At 33.2% G+C, this 17158-nt stretch overlaps 2 protein-coding genes across 4 annotated transcripts; one reads left to right on the forward strand and one right to left on the reverse strand.

Moving 5' to 3' along the window:
* Positions 1-3143: 3143 nt before the first annotated feature.
* Positions 3144-6722, forward strand: LOC132057104 (CASP-like protein 5B2). Of its 2 annotated transcripts, XM_059449553.1 has the most exons (4): positions 3144-3572; positions 5303-5435; positions 6210-6291; positions 6400-6722. In XM_059449553.1, the coding sequence occupies exons 1-4, from the start codon at positions 3442-3444 to the stop codon at positions 6408-6410; spliced, it is 357 nt and encodes a 118-aa protein (XP_059305536.1). In that variant the 5' UTR covers positions 3144-3441; the 3' UTR covers positions 6411-6722. The 2 variants fall into 2 exon arrangements, with proteins under 2 accessions (XP_059305536.1, XP_059305535.1); XM_059449552.1 differs by having other exon boundaries at positions 3147-3572; positions 6210-6722.
* A 764-nt stretch (positions 6723-7486) lies between these two features.
* LOC132057103 (mannose-1-phosphate guanylyltransferase 1-like) lies at positions 7487-11876 on the reverse strand. Of its 2 annotated transcripts, none has more exons than XM_059449550.1 (5): positions 11711-11876; positions 9666-9796; positions 8980-9042; positions 8648-8887; positions 7487-8330 (listed from the first exon to the last, which is right to left on the reverse strand). In XM_059449550.1, the coding sequence occupies exons 2-5, from the start codon at positions 9774-9776 to the stop codon at positions 7659-7661; spliced, it is 1086 nt and encodes a 361-aa protein (XP_059305533.1). In that variant the 5' UTR covers positions 9777-9796; positions 11711-11876; the 3' UTR covers positions 7487-7658. The 2 variants fall into 2 exon arrangements, with proteins under 2 accessions (XP_059305533.1, XP_059305534.1); XM_059449551.1 differs by lacking the exon at positions 11711-11876 and adding an exon at positions 11275-11372.
* Between the last annotated feature and the right edge of the window lie 5282 nt (positions 11877-17158).

Raw genomic sequence — 17158 nt, forward strand, 5'->3', positions numbered from 1 at the left:
TGTTTAAAAGGAAACTATTTTCTTCTCTTTGAGATAAAACAATAGCAATATTTAAACATCAGTTAATATTTTCAATTTTAATTCGATTAATTTAAAGGTGTAAAATACTTATTATTTTTTATCAAATTTTGATTTGGATAATTCTAATTCAAATTGTTAAATTAATTTTAGAAATTTGATTTTTTTCTATTTAAACGAAGAACTACTATTTTTTTTAATTTTTGGTAAATATTCTCGCTTAGCTCATTTTACTTGTCATGTTGTCTTTTGCATGGTTTTTTTAAGGAAACGTTAATTAGAATTATAATTTGACTAATTTACCTTATTCATTATTTAATCTCCATTTGATATTATTTTTCTTTTACGACATTAATCTCTTTTCACATTTATTAGAGTAAGAATAAAAATGAAAAAGTAATTAAATTCTATCTTATTTTAAATATAAGTATTTTAAGTATATTTATTTTAGTAAACATAACAAATAAATGACATGGCGGAATACCAAATACAAAAGTTTAATATTTAGATTAGATCTCAGGCTACTATAAAAAATAATTGTATGGTTTGGCTACTTAACCTTTTGAAGAAAAGCAATAATGTGGAGTCCATATATTTTACTGTACAATAATTTCATTTGCTTCCACTAATGGGTTGATACGCATGTGACAATGAATCCATCATTATTGACTTAATGGATACTTTGGAAATTACATAAATATTGTTTGATTTTTTAATATGGGATGCACTTTTTTTTTTTTGACATTGTTTGTTTTTTTTAATATGGGGTTCACTTTTTTTTATTTTTTTATTTTTTATATTGCTTGATTTTGTTAATATGGGGTCCACTTTTTTTTCGTGAATTTGGAGATGGTGGATTCTATTTTTTCTTTATATATTGCTTGGTGTTTAGTATGGGGCCCGCCCTTCTTAATTAACGCAAATTTATTTCATCCGTGCACTTTAATTTGTTCATTTTTGACTTTTTATATTCTTTGAGAATTAAATCTCACGTGGATATATGCCATAGTACTGAATATTTATTCTCTTCTCATGCATACACGTGTGCACTTCTATTTTAATTCTCCGACACATATTTATTTCCTCCGCGAAAAATGAGTCGGTCTTATAACAAAATTATGAAAGTTTTATTACATAAACACAATTATAATTCAAATAGCATTTGTTATAATCCTATATTTTTACGTACAGACTAAGGGGTTGAGCGCTAGCTTTGGCGAGCTCCTTGCCTTCCATGATTGAAATGAAGGGTTCAAATCCCATTAGTTGTATGTAATTCCTTTTTCCTAATTGCTCTCTTCAGATGTAATACGAAGGAATTTGTTTTACAAAAAAAGTACAAAACAACTATTGTATCTTAATCCTTTTTAAAGAATATGTGTACACACGTTTTAGTGTTTTACGGGTTCACTCTAAATCCACCTTTTTTCTTTTTGTTTTCTCTATGTTTAGCTTTAATTTTTCATGGACTTATTATAACTCAGTTTCGGACACACTCCTTATATTTTAAAATCAAACACTTATACCTCCTATGCTACGAAAATTATATACCTTCACCCTATGAGGTATATTTGTACTAAGTATATTAACATGTAATTATTAAAAATAAATAACAATTATAAATAAGAAGCTATTATGTATTTATTTTATGAAATTTAATAAAGAAGATAAATATTTCTTTGAATATCTCTATTCAAGCATTTGATTAAAATAGAGAATAAATATTTCTGAACCTGACATTTTTTTATAACAAAATCAATCGGATGTAATACGAAGGAATTTGCTTTACAAAAAAAGTACAAAACAACTACTGTATCTTAATCCTTTTTAAAGAATATGTGTACACACGTCTTAGTGTTTTACGGGTTCAATCTAAATCCACCTTCTTTCTTTTTGTTTTCTCTATGTTTAGCTTTAATTTTTCATGGACTTATTATAACTCAGTTTTGGATACACCCCTTGTATTTTAAAATCAAACACTTATACCTCCTATGCTACGAAAATTATACACCTTCACCCTATGAGGTATATTTGTACTAAGTATATTAACATGTAATTATTAAAAATAAATTACAATTATAAATAAGAAGCTATTATGTATTTATTTTATGAAATTTAATAAAGAAGATAAATATTTCTTTGCATATCTCTATTCACGCATTTGATTAAAATAGAGAATAAATATTTACCAACTTGACATTTTTTTATAACAAAATGAGAAGGAGAAAATAAATTTACTTTGTTTATATTAAAAGATGAAATGGAATTTATTGGAATGCAGATTTTGGTTAAAAACGACAATTTAACATCACATTCACAAATCTCAAACAGTGTATGTGCATCATGAGAGATATGGGTTGAAAACTTAAAAAGGTCAAATATGCGGGTCTCACTTTATATTGCCTTTATGTTAAGTGTTAGAGGTGATATATAAAAAAGAAGCTACTTTATAGAAGAGAGACGGACGATGAAACCGGCTCTTCTATAAAGTAGTAATGTGAGTTTTTTTAATTTATTAAACAATATGTGACATTTTTTTTTCGTTTTAATCTCTTCAATAAGAAGGTGACACTTTCTATATTTATAAGTAATTAAACTTCATTTTTTTTTTGAGTCTTGGTCTCGAGTCAATTTGGGGCGTCATTTCATCTCGTAACGGGAATGAGTGCACAGCAAGACCAGACAAGTTGCTCCCCCCGCCGCCGCCCTTCTCCCACTTTGTGATTTCTTTCAAAAAGTGCTTTTTTGCGTCGACGCTAGAGACATAAAGTATAATAATATATTTAATTACAAATTCCAAAAGTCTTTTATTAGGAGTGGAGTATTTTTTTTTTCTTCAAATTATGTACTCCCTCCGTCTAATTCTTATATCACTTTTCATTTTTTTAAAGTCAATTTAATTAAGCTTTGAAATTAAAATGAATTAAACCAACTTAATATTTAAATTAAAATTTAGATATTCATAAATTATGTAAAAGTACTATAAACTAATAATTTTTTCATATTAATATGATAGAAAATATATTTTAAATTATTAATCAAAATTTATATAATTTAAATCAAAAAAATAAAAATATCTTGTGAGTGACCCATAAGAGATCATTTCATCAAATTAAAAAGTGAAATGAAAGGGAGGCTTATGAAATAAGGGAGTAAAAAGTGAGGATGAAATGTACTTTCTCTTCTATTTGCCTAATTCACTTCAACGGTTAACTTGAGTTTATTCTTTACAAAAAAGATATGGTTTTTACATAGATGCAAAAATCCATGCTTACCAACAATTTGGTCCCTATGGGCAATAATAATACAAGGATCTAGAGATCTTGAAAGGGCCCTTTTAGTTTTCTTGAAAAAAAAAAAAAAGGGCCCTTTTTGGAGCACAAAAGTGTGAGATTTCACAATTTTTTTAACTTTTTTTGGAGGATGAAAGAGCTGATGGGTAGTCCAGGAAGTGTGAGTGGATTGTTATTGAGACTTGGTCAATGTTTATTTGCTGTTGGCTCAATTGGTGTCATGGTTTCTGCTTCTGGATTCTCTAATTACACTGCTTTTTGGTATGTTATTTCTCTTCAATGTTCATTTGTATGTTGTTGCTGCATCTTATCTATTACTATACTTATCTTTCTGTAAAAAAAAATTTCTTTTTTGGTCTAGTAAGTATTTCTCCTTTTGGTGATTTGATGACAATAGCACTGTTTCCATAGTTGGTTAATTTTTTGTTGGAAAAAATAATTTAAAGTTGTAGGAAACTGAAATTGGTTAGGATTTGGTATTTTAATTCATGTCTAGTTAGGATTTGTAGTCACATTGATATGGGAATCGGTTTTCCTGTTTTGAGTCAAAGTACGTTGTCATACTATTATAAAGAGAGGTGTTGCTAGCTATTTTCAAGTGTGGGAGATTGTAGAGAGCATTTAAAGATTTATTAGTTTATGATTCAATATTTTCCTTCAATTTAGCTTAATTGGGCTTTGCTCTATAAATGATTTCTGTTTAATCATGAATCTCCTTTAGGCTAAGTGATTTCATTTCTTGGAAACTTAAGCTGGTATATGCTGCATAATCTGATCAATCTATCACTTTAAGCAGGGGTTTTTAAATTATTTGTGAGAAAGGAAAAAAAAACCTTTGTTCTTGTTCACATAGAACTTATACTATGACGATAAAATAGGTTATGGGAAAAAGTAGGATAGCAGAAGCGGAGCCAGGGTTAGTTGCTTATGAGCTGGGGATTCTAGTCCTTTAAAGTTAGTCGGTTCTAAATTAATACTTTGTATATATTCAATGGATTTTTTAGTACAAATATAGGGTTTGGACCAAAGCTATTGGTTCGGCTAAACCTGTATTGAAGCTCTAGCTCCACCTCTGTAGGAGAGGCAAAAGGGAACTAGCGCAAAACTAGTTGATTAACCACCAGCCAGGTCTCTGACATGCATTAGTTGATTATGCTAGTTAAGCACGGGGAAGAATTGTTATCATTGTAAATTAGAGATAAAAATATTAGGTGATTTCTTCTCATCTATCGTAGCCTTGGTGGACAGAGTTACATGGTAGTTGTTGCTGGTGGGAAGTGGCAGGTATCCCGTGGAATTAGTTGAGGTGCGCGCAAGCTGGCCTGGCCACCATGGTTATTAAAAAAAAATATATTACTTACCTGAAGTCACCATCAATATATCTTAAGAAGTTCTATTTGCTTGGCAAGGCTTCCGCACCTTCATTCTGTATATGTCTACTATGCACTTTCTCCTGGTTGTTCTTAGAAGATCCACGTCTCTTATGTGGGGATGCATACCGGGCTGTGAGTCAGTTAATGGAACTATGGGTGCAGATATTTTTGAACTCTTTGGGCCAGTTTGGATGGAAGGACTTGATCCTACCTATTTTAAATTCATACACTTAAATTCGTTGCACCTATTTTGATATGGCTCAGAAACTTTGGATGTGGAACAGCGACTCAAAGAACAGTTGACTTTGGCCTTTATTCTGGATTCATATCTATTGAAGGTTTAAAACATGTCATTTGAAATATTCGATCTTTGAACATTTGAAGGTCCCTGTCAAATCTATCTCCAAACTGACCTTTCGGTATTGGTTGTTTCTTAAATGTGCAAAATTCCAATATCCAGCAATGGTAATTTTACAAATTTTTGTAACTTTCCCGATATCAAGTTTTCCAAACGGCCTTGGACCTCATATTATAGGAAATGACTGTGCTCATTTAGTTGATGTATTTTGCTTTGTCTCTTATCATTCAAAACTGACTGAATACTCGGTTATCTTGCAGCTATTTAATTGCATCAATGGGGCTTCAAGTGTTGTGGAGCTTTGGACTTGCATGTCTTGATGTGTATGCTTTAAGGATAAAACAGGATCTTCAAAATCCAGTCTTAGTGAGCCTTTTTGTTGTTGGAGACTGGGTATGTATTTCTCGGTTTGCTTTCTCTTCCTGTCCTATGCAATGTGTTTAAAGTGTCTAGCTGTGACATATGCAGTTTGCAAGCACGTAAACCCCTGATCTTTTATCCCTATAAGCTGAATACTTGCATCCTTATCACAACTCTTACTACTAAGTTAAATGATTTTGACCTCCCTTTGCATCCATAACAAGGTGCTGCATTTTCCGTGCCCTTATTCTTGGTTATTTATGAGCCATACATGCTTGAGAGTGCTGTTTCTTTGCGCTCTTGCATTTCACAGCTGATATTTTCAGATTAGGATGCCTTTTGGAGACTGAAAACAATTTATTATACCTGTAACTTGAGAACTACAAGGTCCATGAAGCGCCAGGGAACTATGCTTGGATTCTTATCGTGGACTTGTAAGTTATAATTATCAAAGGTTGACCTAAAACGTCAACTGCATTGCCTGTCGTAGATTGTGAGCTTTATGCAGCACACTCGAATTTCACTAAACCATCGCATTTTTGTACTTGGAGGATATGTCCTATTTACATGATCTGATAATGTCAGCAGATCGTCCCTTTTGTTTACACCTTACTATAATCTTGCCCCGCTCAACTTTTCTCTTTTCAAGCGATGAATAGGAGCTGCTAGAAGAGTAATATCTTATCCAATGTTATGGCGACGATTCTGGAACCCGTGTCTTGAGAAACTCTAATTTTTCTTGATTGACATGTGGGTAAATTCCCATATGGACTCTATTTTTGTTAACTGGCTCAACTGTAATTACAGGTGACAGCGACCTTATCACTTGCAGCTGCATGCTCATCAGCAGGGATTGTTGTTCTGTATTCAAAAGATTTACACTTTTGCGGTAGGTCATCGCATCTTCCATGTGGAAGATTTGAGCTCTCTGTTGTCTTTGCATTCATAACCTGGTTTCTTATAGCCATTTCTTCCCATGTCATGTTTTGGATCCTAGCCACAGTTTAACATTTTGAGCATTGGTTGCCCTCTGAAGATTACTTCAGTCATCAAGACCTCCAAGGACGGGTCACACCTGTATGTAACTTCATACCTCAGCAGTCATCGTAGAATTTCTTCTGAACTGATTGATTGATTGGAACATTTGGGGTTAACAATCGAACTCTATTGAGTTCCATTTTGATTCGAGTGTAAATTATAATGTTCAGGTTTACTGAGAATCTTGATAGTTTCAGTTTATCCATGATCTGGACATTTGAAAATCAAAAGTTTAATGACATTCAACACTGTGCAAAGGCACATTTTGTAGTTTTCCAGTTTTATTTGTGTTCTGTTCAAATCACAAGGGTAGGTTTTCATTAACTGAGAAACTCATCAACTCGTGATCATCAATTTGATCATAAGAGAGAGTGCAGCCCTCTTAAATCAGTTCTTTGTCCACTTTAATGACTGCAAAATCCAGTTTAACTTTCTAAACAGAGAATGAAATGCAATGTTTTTAAATTTTTAATATCCAGCAAATATATTCTAGCAGACATTCTGCACCATCTATAGCAAGTACAGAAATTGGACAAAGGACCACATATTTTATAAAGTGCTCGCAGTACCGGTAACAATGCTGCATCTGTTTTTGGCGCAGGGAATTCCACTCTACGATCCATGAATGAGGAATAGGGGTGTCAAGTGGGTGGGTTGAGCGGGCTAAAAGAACTCAACCCGCCCAATTCTTGCTAAGTTTTTGTTTCTTTGGTTGCTGTTTTATAATTTCTTTCATTACCTAATAATTTTTTTTGTTTTTCTCTTCACATTATGACTATGTATAAGTTATAACATATTAAACAAAATAAGTCTTTTTGGAACTATTTTCACAGGCATTTTCATGTGTTAATCTAGGCCATAATCAGCCCAATTTTTAAATGGATTGAATTGGACAGATCGAAATGCATTGAGCCAATAAATGCGCAGATTGAGCGGGTCATATTTTTATGGAGTAATTTTGCCACCTCTTAATAGGAAGGATACAACATAGAAGTGAATCACCTCTGTAAAAATGTAGCATTGAGCCAATATGATTGACAAGTGGAAAACCTTGAACAGACCAGCGTTCTTCATTAGTTCAAAGAAACAGAGACTTCAGTTTACAACTTGCACATTTCTGATGATTGAAATGACAAGATAACTGGAAATCAAATAACACACTCTGGAACAACAGAGATTACTGTTTCGAGGAAGTACCACATCATACAATCAATTTTATCACATAACAATCTCTGGCTTCAGAATGCTGGATTTAATCTCTTTATGGGGTAGAACAACACCTCCATTGCTATAGACTTCATCGCCAACATGAACATCTTCTCCCAATATCGTCATGTTCTCTACCCGAGCCCACCGCCCAACAGTCGAGTGCCATCCAACAATGCTACTCGAGATGCAAGCATGCTTCTTAATCCGTACACCACGCATTATACTACAACATGAAAGCCTAACTCCTGATTCAATAACGCATCCAGGTCCAATAGCCACATCTGGACCAATAAGACATCCATCTCCTATTACAGCACTCTCGTCTATTAATACATTTCCAAGAATGAGGTGCCCAACAGCCAAATCAGGTGAGGATTTTTTCCTCAAGGAATTGAGGTATAACCTCAAGCCTGTAATGTAATCCCTCGGCTGACCAATGTCCATCCAAAAGCCAGGTAAGACCATGGCATGGAGCTTCTTCTCTGCTGCGATGCTCGGGAAGACTTCCTTCTCAATCGAGGTGGGCCTCAACTGAATCCGATCCAAAACAGATGGATTCAACAAGTAAATTCCAGCATTGATCTTGTTACCTACGAACACTTTCGGTTTTTCTACAAACTTTTCGACTCTCCCTGTCGCTTCTTCCATGACAACTACACCATATTTTGATGGTTCATCAACCTAACAAAGAAAATTGTTGAAGAATAATTCAAAGTTGGAGGAAACAAAAATTGATTAGGATTTGATATTTTAATTCATGCCTAAATAGGATATATGACCTATATCGGAATATGTTTCCGGTTTTTAGTCAAAGTAGGTTTCATACTATCATAAATAGGGATGCTACTAGCTATTTTCTGTAGTATAGAGAATTGTAGAGAACATTCAAAGACTAATGAGTTCATGAATAAAATATTTTTTCCTTCAAAAATGTATTTAGATATTGTTTCCTATAGAATGCATACAAAAAAGTAAAAGAAGTAAGGAGTTAAACCAACCTTCGTAACCATAATGGAAGCTTCCCCGCCATGGGACTTGTGAAACTCAATCATTTCTTTCAACGGGTAGTCACATATAACATCACTATTAAGGACGAAAAAGGGTTCACCAGAGTCATCTCTCAAAATATCACGAGCTAAAGCCAGTGGACCTGCTGTGCCCAAAGGCTCCGTCTCTTGCGAGCAAGTGATCTTGATATCTAACCTTTTTTCAAACTCTTTCAGGAAGTTTTGCATTATCTAAAATGAAAAAGGATAAAGAACTTGACTAGTAAAGATTTCAGGGTTATATATGAGCTAAAATTTGTGGCAACTATAAGGTCGACCATTACCTTTGGTTGGTAGTTAATTGCCAAAACTACTTCAGTCACTCCGATAGCTTTTAGTGCTTCAATCTGATACAAATTAGAATTGCAACAACTCAGACATAATAAAGCATCCGTCTGAAATTTATGTAGTACTATAGTACCAAATATCACTGCAGGACGGCTATGCATTACTTTGATTCCCAAGTAGAAGGCATGAGATACAGGAGAAGTACAGTCAGACCTCTCTATAATAGCCACCTCTATAACAACATTTCACTATAACAGCCATGCTTTCTGTGGAACCGATCTTTCATATTATGTTATATTATATGTTCTCTATAACAGCATTTCGCTATAGCAACCAAATAATATCGGAACAAACAACGTTGTTATAGAGAGGTTTGGCTATATTTTCATCTTATTTGTAGATCACGGCAGCATACTTACTCAACTAGCAACGGAATCAATGTATGTCAGCCAAAGAATAGAAGAAGCGAGAAAATAACAGAATGATTTTGATTCAAAATGCTATCATGATCAAATGGATTATGGTATGATAATATTCAAGTTTTATAGGAAAAACAGGGTTTATTTTAGTCCAAATCATGGGGAATGAGGCTATTGAATAAAAGTACAACATAACGAAGGAATAACAGAGGATATAGGAACTTATGATCCATCATAAGCAAAAGGGAATGATAAAATGAAACCTGATGGAGTATCATGGGCTTGTTAGCAAAGTCAACTAGGGGCTTTGGCACGCTGAGGGTCAGTGGCCGCAGCCTTGTTCCAAAACCTCCTACAAGGATGAGTGCCTTCATAATGAAAACCAAAAGGCTGCCTGCACCAGAAAAAATAAAATATCCGGAAATAACCGTATGCATCATGGCGAATTGTAATAAAAGGAGAAAGGAGATATGAGATGAAAAATTCTCCACATTGTGAGGACATTCAATCAGAAGGGTAGAAAAGATTAAAAATTGACAGTAACATTCCGTGATCTAGAGCAAGAACGTGGGTAAAAGTTCAATGGGGGCTTTCCGAGAAACATTAATGAAACTTGACAAAGTGTAACAAGATAAGTACAGCAAAAGTATATACCATAAAAACTAAGAGCAAATTTCAGCTTCAGAAAGGAGCAATGAAACATCATAGCAATCAGAAAAAACACATACGACATTATGAATGGGTATGCACCTAATCCAAGTAAGCTCAAGTATTTTAACTGTACTATAAGGACGCATGTAATATTCCTACACAACTAATGGCACTAATCCATTTAGAGTATGAGTGTGCTTTGATGATTGTTATCATATTCATATATCTGATTAAATTGTTGCTTCACACAAGAAGACTAAAGCCAAGTTGCTTGATCTGTTATAAATGTCTAATGAGATATCTACTATGACAAACGCATAGATAAAGCTACAAACTTTATCCATCACTATGCAGTTTTTGGCACTTATACCTAAGCACATACCTCTAATGCCTCTTTCTCCTGTGTTAACTTCTTATTCAGATCCACAATGGCAACTTCCCTACATAACCTAACTTAGATGCATAACCATGTGACTGGCAACCCCTTTTTTTTTCTTCTAAAATTAGGGTGGTGATTTGAACCGAAGCCAGATAAAGAGGAGCATTGTAAAATAATCTAACTATGAAGAGTGATATGGATACTGAGGATTCATAAAGCCAACCCCCGCTAATATGGGATTGAAGCATAGTTGATTGATTGGTGGAAATTTCATTGTTGTGATATCAAGAAATTAATGTTCAATTTGAGGTACAAGATTTGACTTTCTTGCTGCATGAATAACTAAAAGTTTCAGCAGATGCACTGTTTAACTATATGGAATAACAACATAGAAACTGATACTGCTTCAGCTAGTAGGAAACAAATAATGTAAGCAATGAGCAAAACTACAACAACAACAGCAACAATATAGCCAGTGAAATCCCACCAAGTGGGGTAATGCAGGGTAGAGTGTACATAGACCTTACCCCTACCTAGGGAGGTAGAGAGGCCGTTTCCGATAATGTAAGCAATCAGCAAAACTATAAGGTTGAAATAGTAGCTTTAGCTCCAAATCAAGGGAAGATTTGGCCATAACAAGAGCTTAAAGCAACTATGAATCATCTGGGCAATGGGAAAGATTAAAAGAAAAGAAAGGCTATTTCTTTCTTTTCTTTTTGGTTTCTAACTTGGTGTCCGGTACCTCCTTTGGGACCCAGCTAATCCAGATTCACGCCGGAAGTCCCACTTTGGGGGCTCTGCGCTGTTTTTTTTTTTTTTTTTTCTCTTTTTGGGTTTCTCACCTAGTGCCCGATGGTCGCTTCTGGCTCAACTAATCTGCATTCGCACCAGAAAGTCCCACTTTGGCAGCTGAAATGCGTCCTATAAAAAAAATGACTTTATTGACGACAACGTACTTATAAGTCCACTATAACCTTTGGTGGTAAGCCCGGTGATTTCTTTCCATATATCTTGGTAGAAAGAATGAACCATGAAAGACCAGAATTCAAATCATAGCTAACAAGTGTTATGCGGTTATTTATTTAAACTTTTGATGGACATTGTTACTCTAATATATAAAAGCTTATGGAAGTTAACAGATGTGTCTAATGGGGAAAGTATCCCAAAAATGTTACAGACACCACCAATTGAAAAAAAAAAAAAGGCAAGGATTTTACACGTCAGCATAAACCCCAAAAAGGAAAGCTTTAACCTCAGATAGATGGAAAAGTTACTTACAGTGGGGATAACCGGTTGATCGGTGGCTGAGGGGGTGACGGAGATGACCTTTTTTTTTTTTTTTTTTTTCTTTTCACTAATATTTTATGTGCTTTTCATTTTATAGTGGAATCACAGCATCTTTTCTGTTTCTACTTTTTTGTTTTCGGTCATGTTCCGTTTGTTTTGTACTTTATTAATTTAATAATTAAAGAGCTCCGGTGTTCCTTTTTCACACACTTTTGTTTATGCCTGATGGAAAAATTTTACCTTACTTAAGGCACAATTAAAAGTGTATCCCATAAGGCGGAATTTTTTTTTGAGGCGTAGACTTTATCTTATAAAAGTCTTTTAGTTATGTCTTAACTAAAAATTTTATTTTCTTGAGACATAACTAAAAGTTTGCTTTATAAGATAAAGTCTACGCCTCAAAGAAATGTTCCGCCTTATGGGATTATGGGGCAGACTTTTAATTAAGACATAACTAAAAATATGCCCTATAAGGCGGAACTTTTCCTTGAGGCATAACTAAAAGTTTTCCTTACAAGGCAAAGTTCTGTCTCTCCGGCCGATTTTTTATGCCTTAAGGCAAAGTCTACCGCATAAAGTAGAACTTTTTGTGCAAATCCTTACCTTGCGAATTTTTTTTATTTTTATGATAAGTCGAGGTTCGAAACCAGAACCTCGAGGTATTTTAGGCGAAAAAAATATTGTGGAATACTCGAAAGCTTCTTTTTTTTAGTCCAGCAAGATGGTAAACATAAAAAAGCAGAAAGAGAAATGAGAAAAGACAAAAATTAGCAATTTGAGGGGCAAAAACTAAAGACCACCCCCAACAAAGGGCAATCGTGCAAATTGCCCAAATTTTGGCATGGATTGCCCTTCTTTTAGGGTGGTCTTTCATTTTTGCCCCTCAAATTGCTGGTCTTTAATTTTTACCATTTGCTTAAAAAGTGGCCAAAAATACCTCGAGATTCTGGGTTCGAACTCTCGTTTAGTCAAAAAAAAAAAAAAAAAATCGCAAGGCAAGGCTTTGGGAAAAGTCTGCCTTATGCGGCATAAGTTGCCTTAAGGCATAAGTAAAAATATGCCTTATAAGGCAACTTATGCCGAATCCGGCATAACTTTAGTTATGCCTTAAGACAACCTCTGTCGTCTGCAAAGGTTGTCTTAGCATAACTAAAAGTCTGCCTTATAAGGCAACCTATGCCGCATAAGGCAGACACTTTCAAAAGCCTTGCCTTGCGATTTTATTTTTATTTTTATGCTTGAGCCGGGGTTCGAACCCAGAACCTCAAGATATTTTAAGCGAAGGGCAAAAATTAAATACCAACAATTTGAGAGACAAAAATTAAAAACCATCCCGAATAAGAGGCATTCCTACGAATTGTCCATTTTTGTTCATACTCAGGGCTCGAACCCGGAACTCGGGTTAAGGAAGGAGCAGCCCATCCACTTCACCACATCCTTTGGTGGTCTTATTAGATCTCATTTGTTTGCACTTAATGGAGGTCTGAATCTGAATGGTTCAGACCTTGAGCCATTAATTGCATTTGTTTACATTAAGATCTAACCACTTACTTGATCTGAATATATCTTAATCATTAATATCTTTAATAAAGTCATAATATCATTAAGAGGTATTTTTGTATGGATAATTTTTACCATCAGCTCCACCCCCACCCCACCTCCACCATCACTAACCACTACCACCATCACCAACCACCTCTGTCATCACAACCTGCAATCCACCACCATTGACAACTACTATTGTCGACCACCACACCTACCACTTTCATCATTATAATTATATCAACAGCCACCACTGTCGTCGCCGTCGCCGCCATCACTACCAACCACTATTGTTACTGCAGCCAATCCTACTATCAACCACCTCTACCATCATAACTAGCATTACCGTCAATTACCAACAACACCATTGGCAGCCACCACCACCACTAGAAAACATCTTTACCATCACTAGTGAACATAAATATTTTGTTTTTATCAAATAATAATTTCACTTTATTAGATTTATATTTAATTTATAATATATAGTTACTTTTTATTTGAATTGTATATTTATCATGTTTAGATAAATACATTATGCACATTCAGGTGTTGAAAAACAAACAGTCTTAATCATTCAGTGTTCAGATCTAGAAACAACATCTTAATCATTCAGATGTGCATTCAGATTCAAACGTCTCTCTCTCTCTCTCTCTCTCTCTCTCTCTCTCTCTCTCTCTCTCTCTCTCTCTCTCTCTCTCTATATATATATATATATATGCCACTTTAAAATATCAATTTGGCCCTGAATGAGATGATTTGTAGCTACATAAATATCTATGAATTACTTAAATCATAATTTCTAAAAAAAATTATTTTTCTTTTAAACTTTTTGTGCAGTCAAGCACCATCACATTGATTGGAACGAAGAGAATAGTAAATATGTTCTCTCTCTCTCTCTCTCTCTTTTTGGAAGGGTTGGTGGGAGGACTGGAAGACTTGCTCTTTGTTTAACACATTAAGCATGTATTTATATACTCACTTATTAATAACGGAAAAAGGCTCAAATATGCCATTCAACTATTGAAAATGACTCATTTATGCCACTCGTCGATAGTTTGGCTCGGTATCGAACTATAGGAAATGGCTCATTTATGCCATCGAACTATAGGAAATTGGCCATTTATGCCACTCATCAATAGTTTGAGATATCATCGTCCGTTACCAAAATGACTCATCCATGCCATTTTTTATTAACGCTTGTTTTCTAATCTAATACCGTATATGACACGTCTCTCTCTCTCTTTTTAAATATCAAATTAATAAAAAATCCGACCCACACACCTTATCCACCCACAACCATAATCTAGTTGGAGGCCACGTGTCATATATGGTATTGTAAAACCGGGGCATAGATGAGTCATTTGGGTAACGGCGATGGCTAAATGAGTCAAACTATTGATGAGTGGCTTTGGGCCATTTTCTAACACATAAATGAATTTCCTATAGCATGTAAATTATATATAAATGAGCCATTTTCGATAGTTGGATGGCATATTTGAGCCTTTTCCGTATTAATAATGATGATTAATTAATATACATTAATGTCATTATTTACTATTAAATCATGATATAAGCTCATATGATTCGATATAGATAATGAGTGTGAATAAGTATTTCCTCAATGAAAATAAGCGGCACTGGTGCTTTTTTGAACTTTTGAAAAATAGTTTTTAGGAAAAAGTTATACATTTGGATAATCAACCTACGAGAATCTATATATACTTATGGTTATTTTGTTATTCATTTCAAGAAACGTAATCTATATCTATATATAATATAAAGCTAGACATAGTCAATTCTATGTGGCTCCTCTCTATTGCCAAGGATCCTATTTATCTTTTTTCTCCTTTTTTTTTTTTTTTTTTTTTCATTTTTCTCAATTATTTCATTTTAAAAAATCATCCCCATAATTCACCCATCTATATCTTCATATATTCTCTATTAATTAATAATATTTATCACTCGTATCAAATTACCTTAATTATACAAAAAAGTTACATCCTGTCCTCTTCTTTGAAGAATCTCAAGAATCCTATTTATCTAATTTCCCATTTTTTTTTCTTTCGTTCTCTTCATTTAAATTATGTTAACAATTCCACACACAAAAAAAAAATCTCTAGATAGCCTGCTCAACTTATCCTCTCCCTCCATGATCTTTTTATGTACAGTCAAACCTCTTTATAACAGCATCGTTGGGTCTGAAATTTTTCAGCTGTTATAGAGAATGGTTGTTATACACCTATAACAACATTGCCATTTAAATAATATTTCGCTGTTATAGGCAAAAAAGATGCATAAAATCTAATTTTTATTTTTAATTGCCAAATTCTAAACTTAATCACACTTTGTATAACGGAGAAAAATCGTTAAATGATGAAAATCATATAATATTTTTTTAGTGTAATAGTGTATTAAATGATCAAATATTTGGTCAAAATCCCTACACTTATTATTGGTAATCATAGTTATTCAATTTTTATAAAGATAGTTAATTATTATATTACCAAAAAAAAAAGAAGATAGCTGTTATATGAGGGTAATTTTATAAAGAGCGTACTGTTATAAAGTTAGTTGTTGTTGTTATATGTGAAATGCTGTTATAGAGAAGTAAAATATAACATAAAAAATCGGTTTCGAAAAAAGTTGGTTATTATAGAGATGTTATTATATGCGGGTGTCGTTATAAAGAGATCTGACGGTAACTTCTCCCATAATTGTTATTCATGTCAATAAAATAAGCCTTTATGATAAATAAGATTTAATATTTTGAAGATGTGTGTGCGAAACGGCAAAGCTTATGATTAGCATATTTATAGTGCCTTTGCCTTTAGCTCTCCCTAAGGAACCACTGTAGTGTTCCTTTAAATGCACGCTAACATAAGCAGAATTTTAAGCTACCTATCAATCATTTTCTTCCTCTTTAGATTTCATCTTTACATATTTTTTTATGCTTTTTTATTATACAGAAAAACATGAAATTAGGATTAAAAAAAACCACCAATGACTTTTAGATGATGTTCATCTTGATTGATATATAGTGAATCTATTGATGCCTTCTTTCTTTTGCTCATGAGCTGTAGATGTGTTGTTAATATTTGAATACTATATAACACTAGAACTCATGTATCTTGCATTCACCTTTTCTCTTTTGCTCTCTACTACGGTTTAATTGTTTCTTTATATAGCTAATTAATAATATATATATATATTTTTTTTTATCTCCATCACTTTTCAAGTATTTTTAAAGGTTGTAGAGGCAGAAGAAAAAAGCAGTGACCACTGGAATTATGTAACTAATTTATTTACTCTCTCTGTTTCAATTTGTTACATTTTAAGATCACAAATTTCGAAAGTACTATAGTTATACAAATTTTATAATATATTTAAGATCATAAATTTTAAGATGTCATTTTTTCTTAAATTCATTCCAATCGTCAAACTATATCAAACATGGAAATGAAGGAAGTGCCATTTTCCCTCCTTTTCATTATTTTTCCCTTATTCAGGTTCAATATATATATATATATATATATATATATATATATATATATATATATATATATATATATATATACATACAGGAAATTAAAGAATCATGAAAAAAATGATAGACTCCTAAAGCTTCGATTTTTTAAAAATTTATGACTTTAATATTAAAACTTTTTCATGTGACTACATATTATATAGGAATATATGTTCTAAATAACCTTAACGTGTGAATTAACTCAAAATGTATGTTGTTTATGCGGATTTTCTTTCTCCCTGAAAAGAAGAATAGTATAAATTTATATTCATTATTGGTTTGTTGGTCATCATGTAGATATACTATTACTACTTATAACCGCGCAAAGTGCGAATATGATCACTAGTTTGACATATAGACATAAGACAATAGAA

This window comes from Lycium ferocissimum, chromosome 5 (genome assembly GCF_029784015.1).
Source record: "Lycium ferocissimum isolate CSIRO_LF1 chromosome 5, AGI_CSIRO_Lferr_CH_V1, whole genome shotgun sequence".
NCBI classification, from domain to species: Eukaryota; Viridiplantae; Streptophyta; class Magnoliopsida; order Solanales; family Solanaceae; genus Lycium; species Lycium ferocissimum.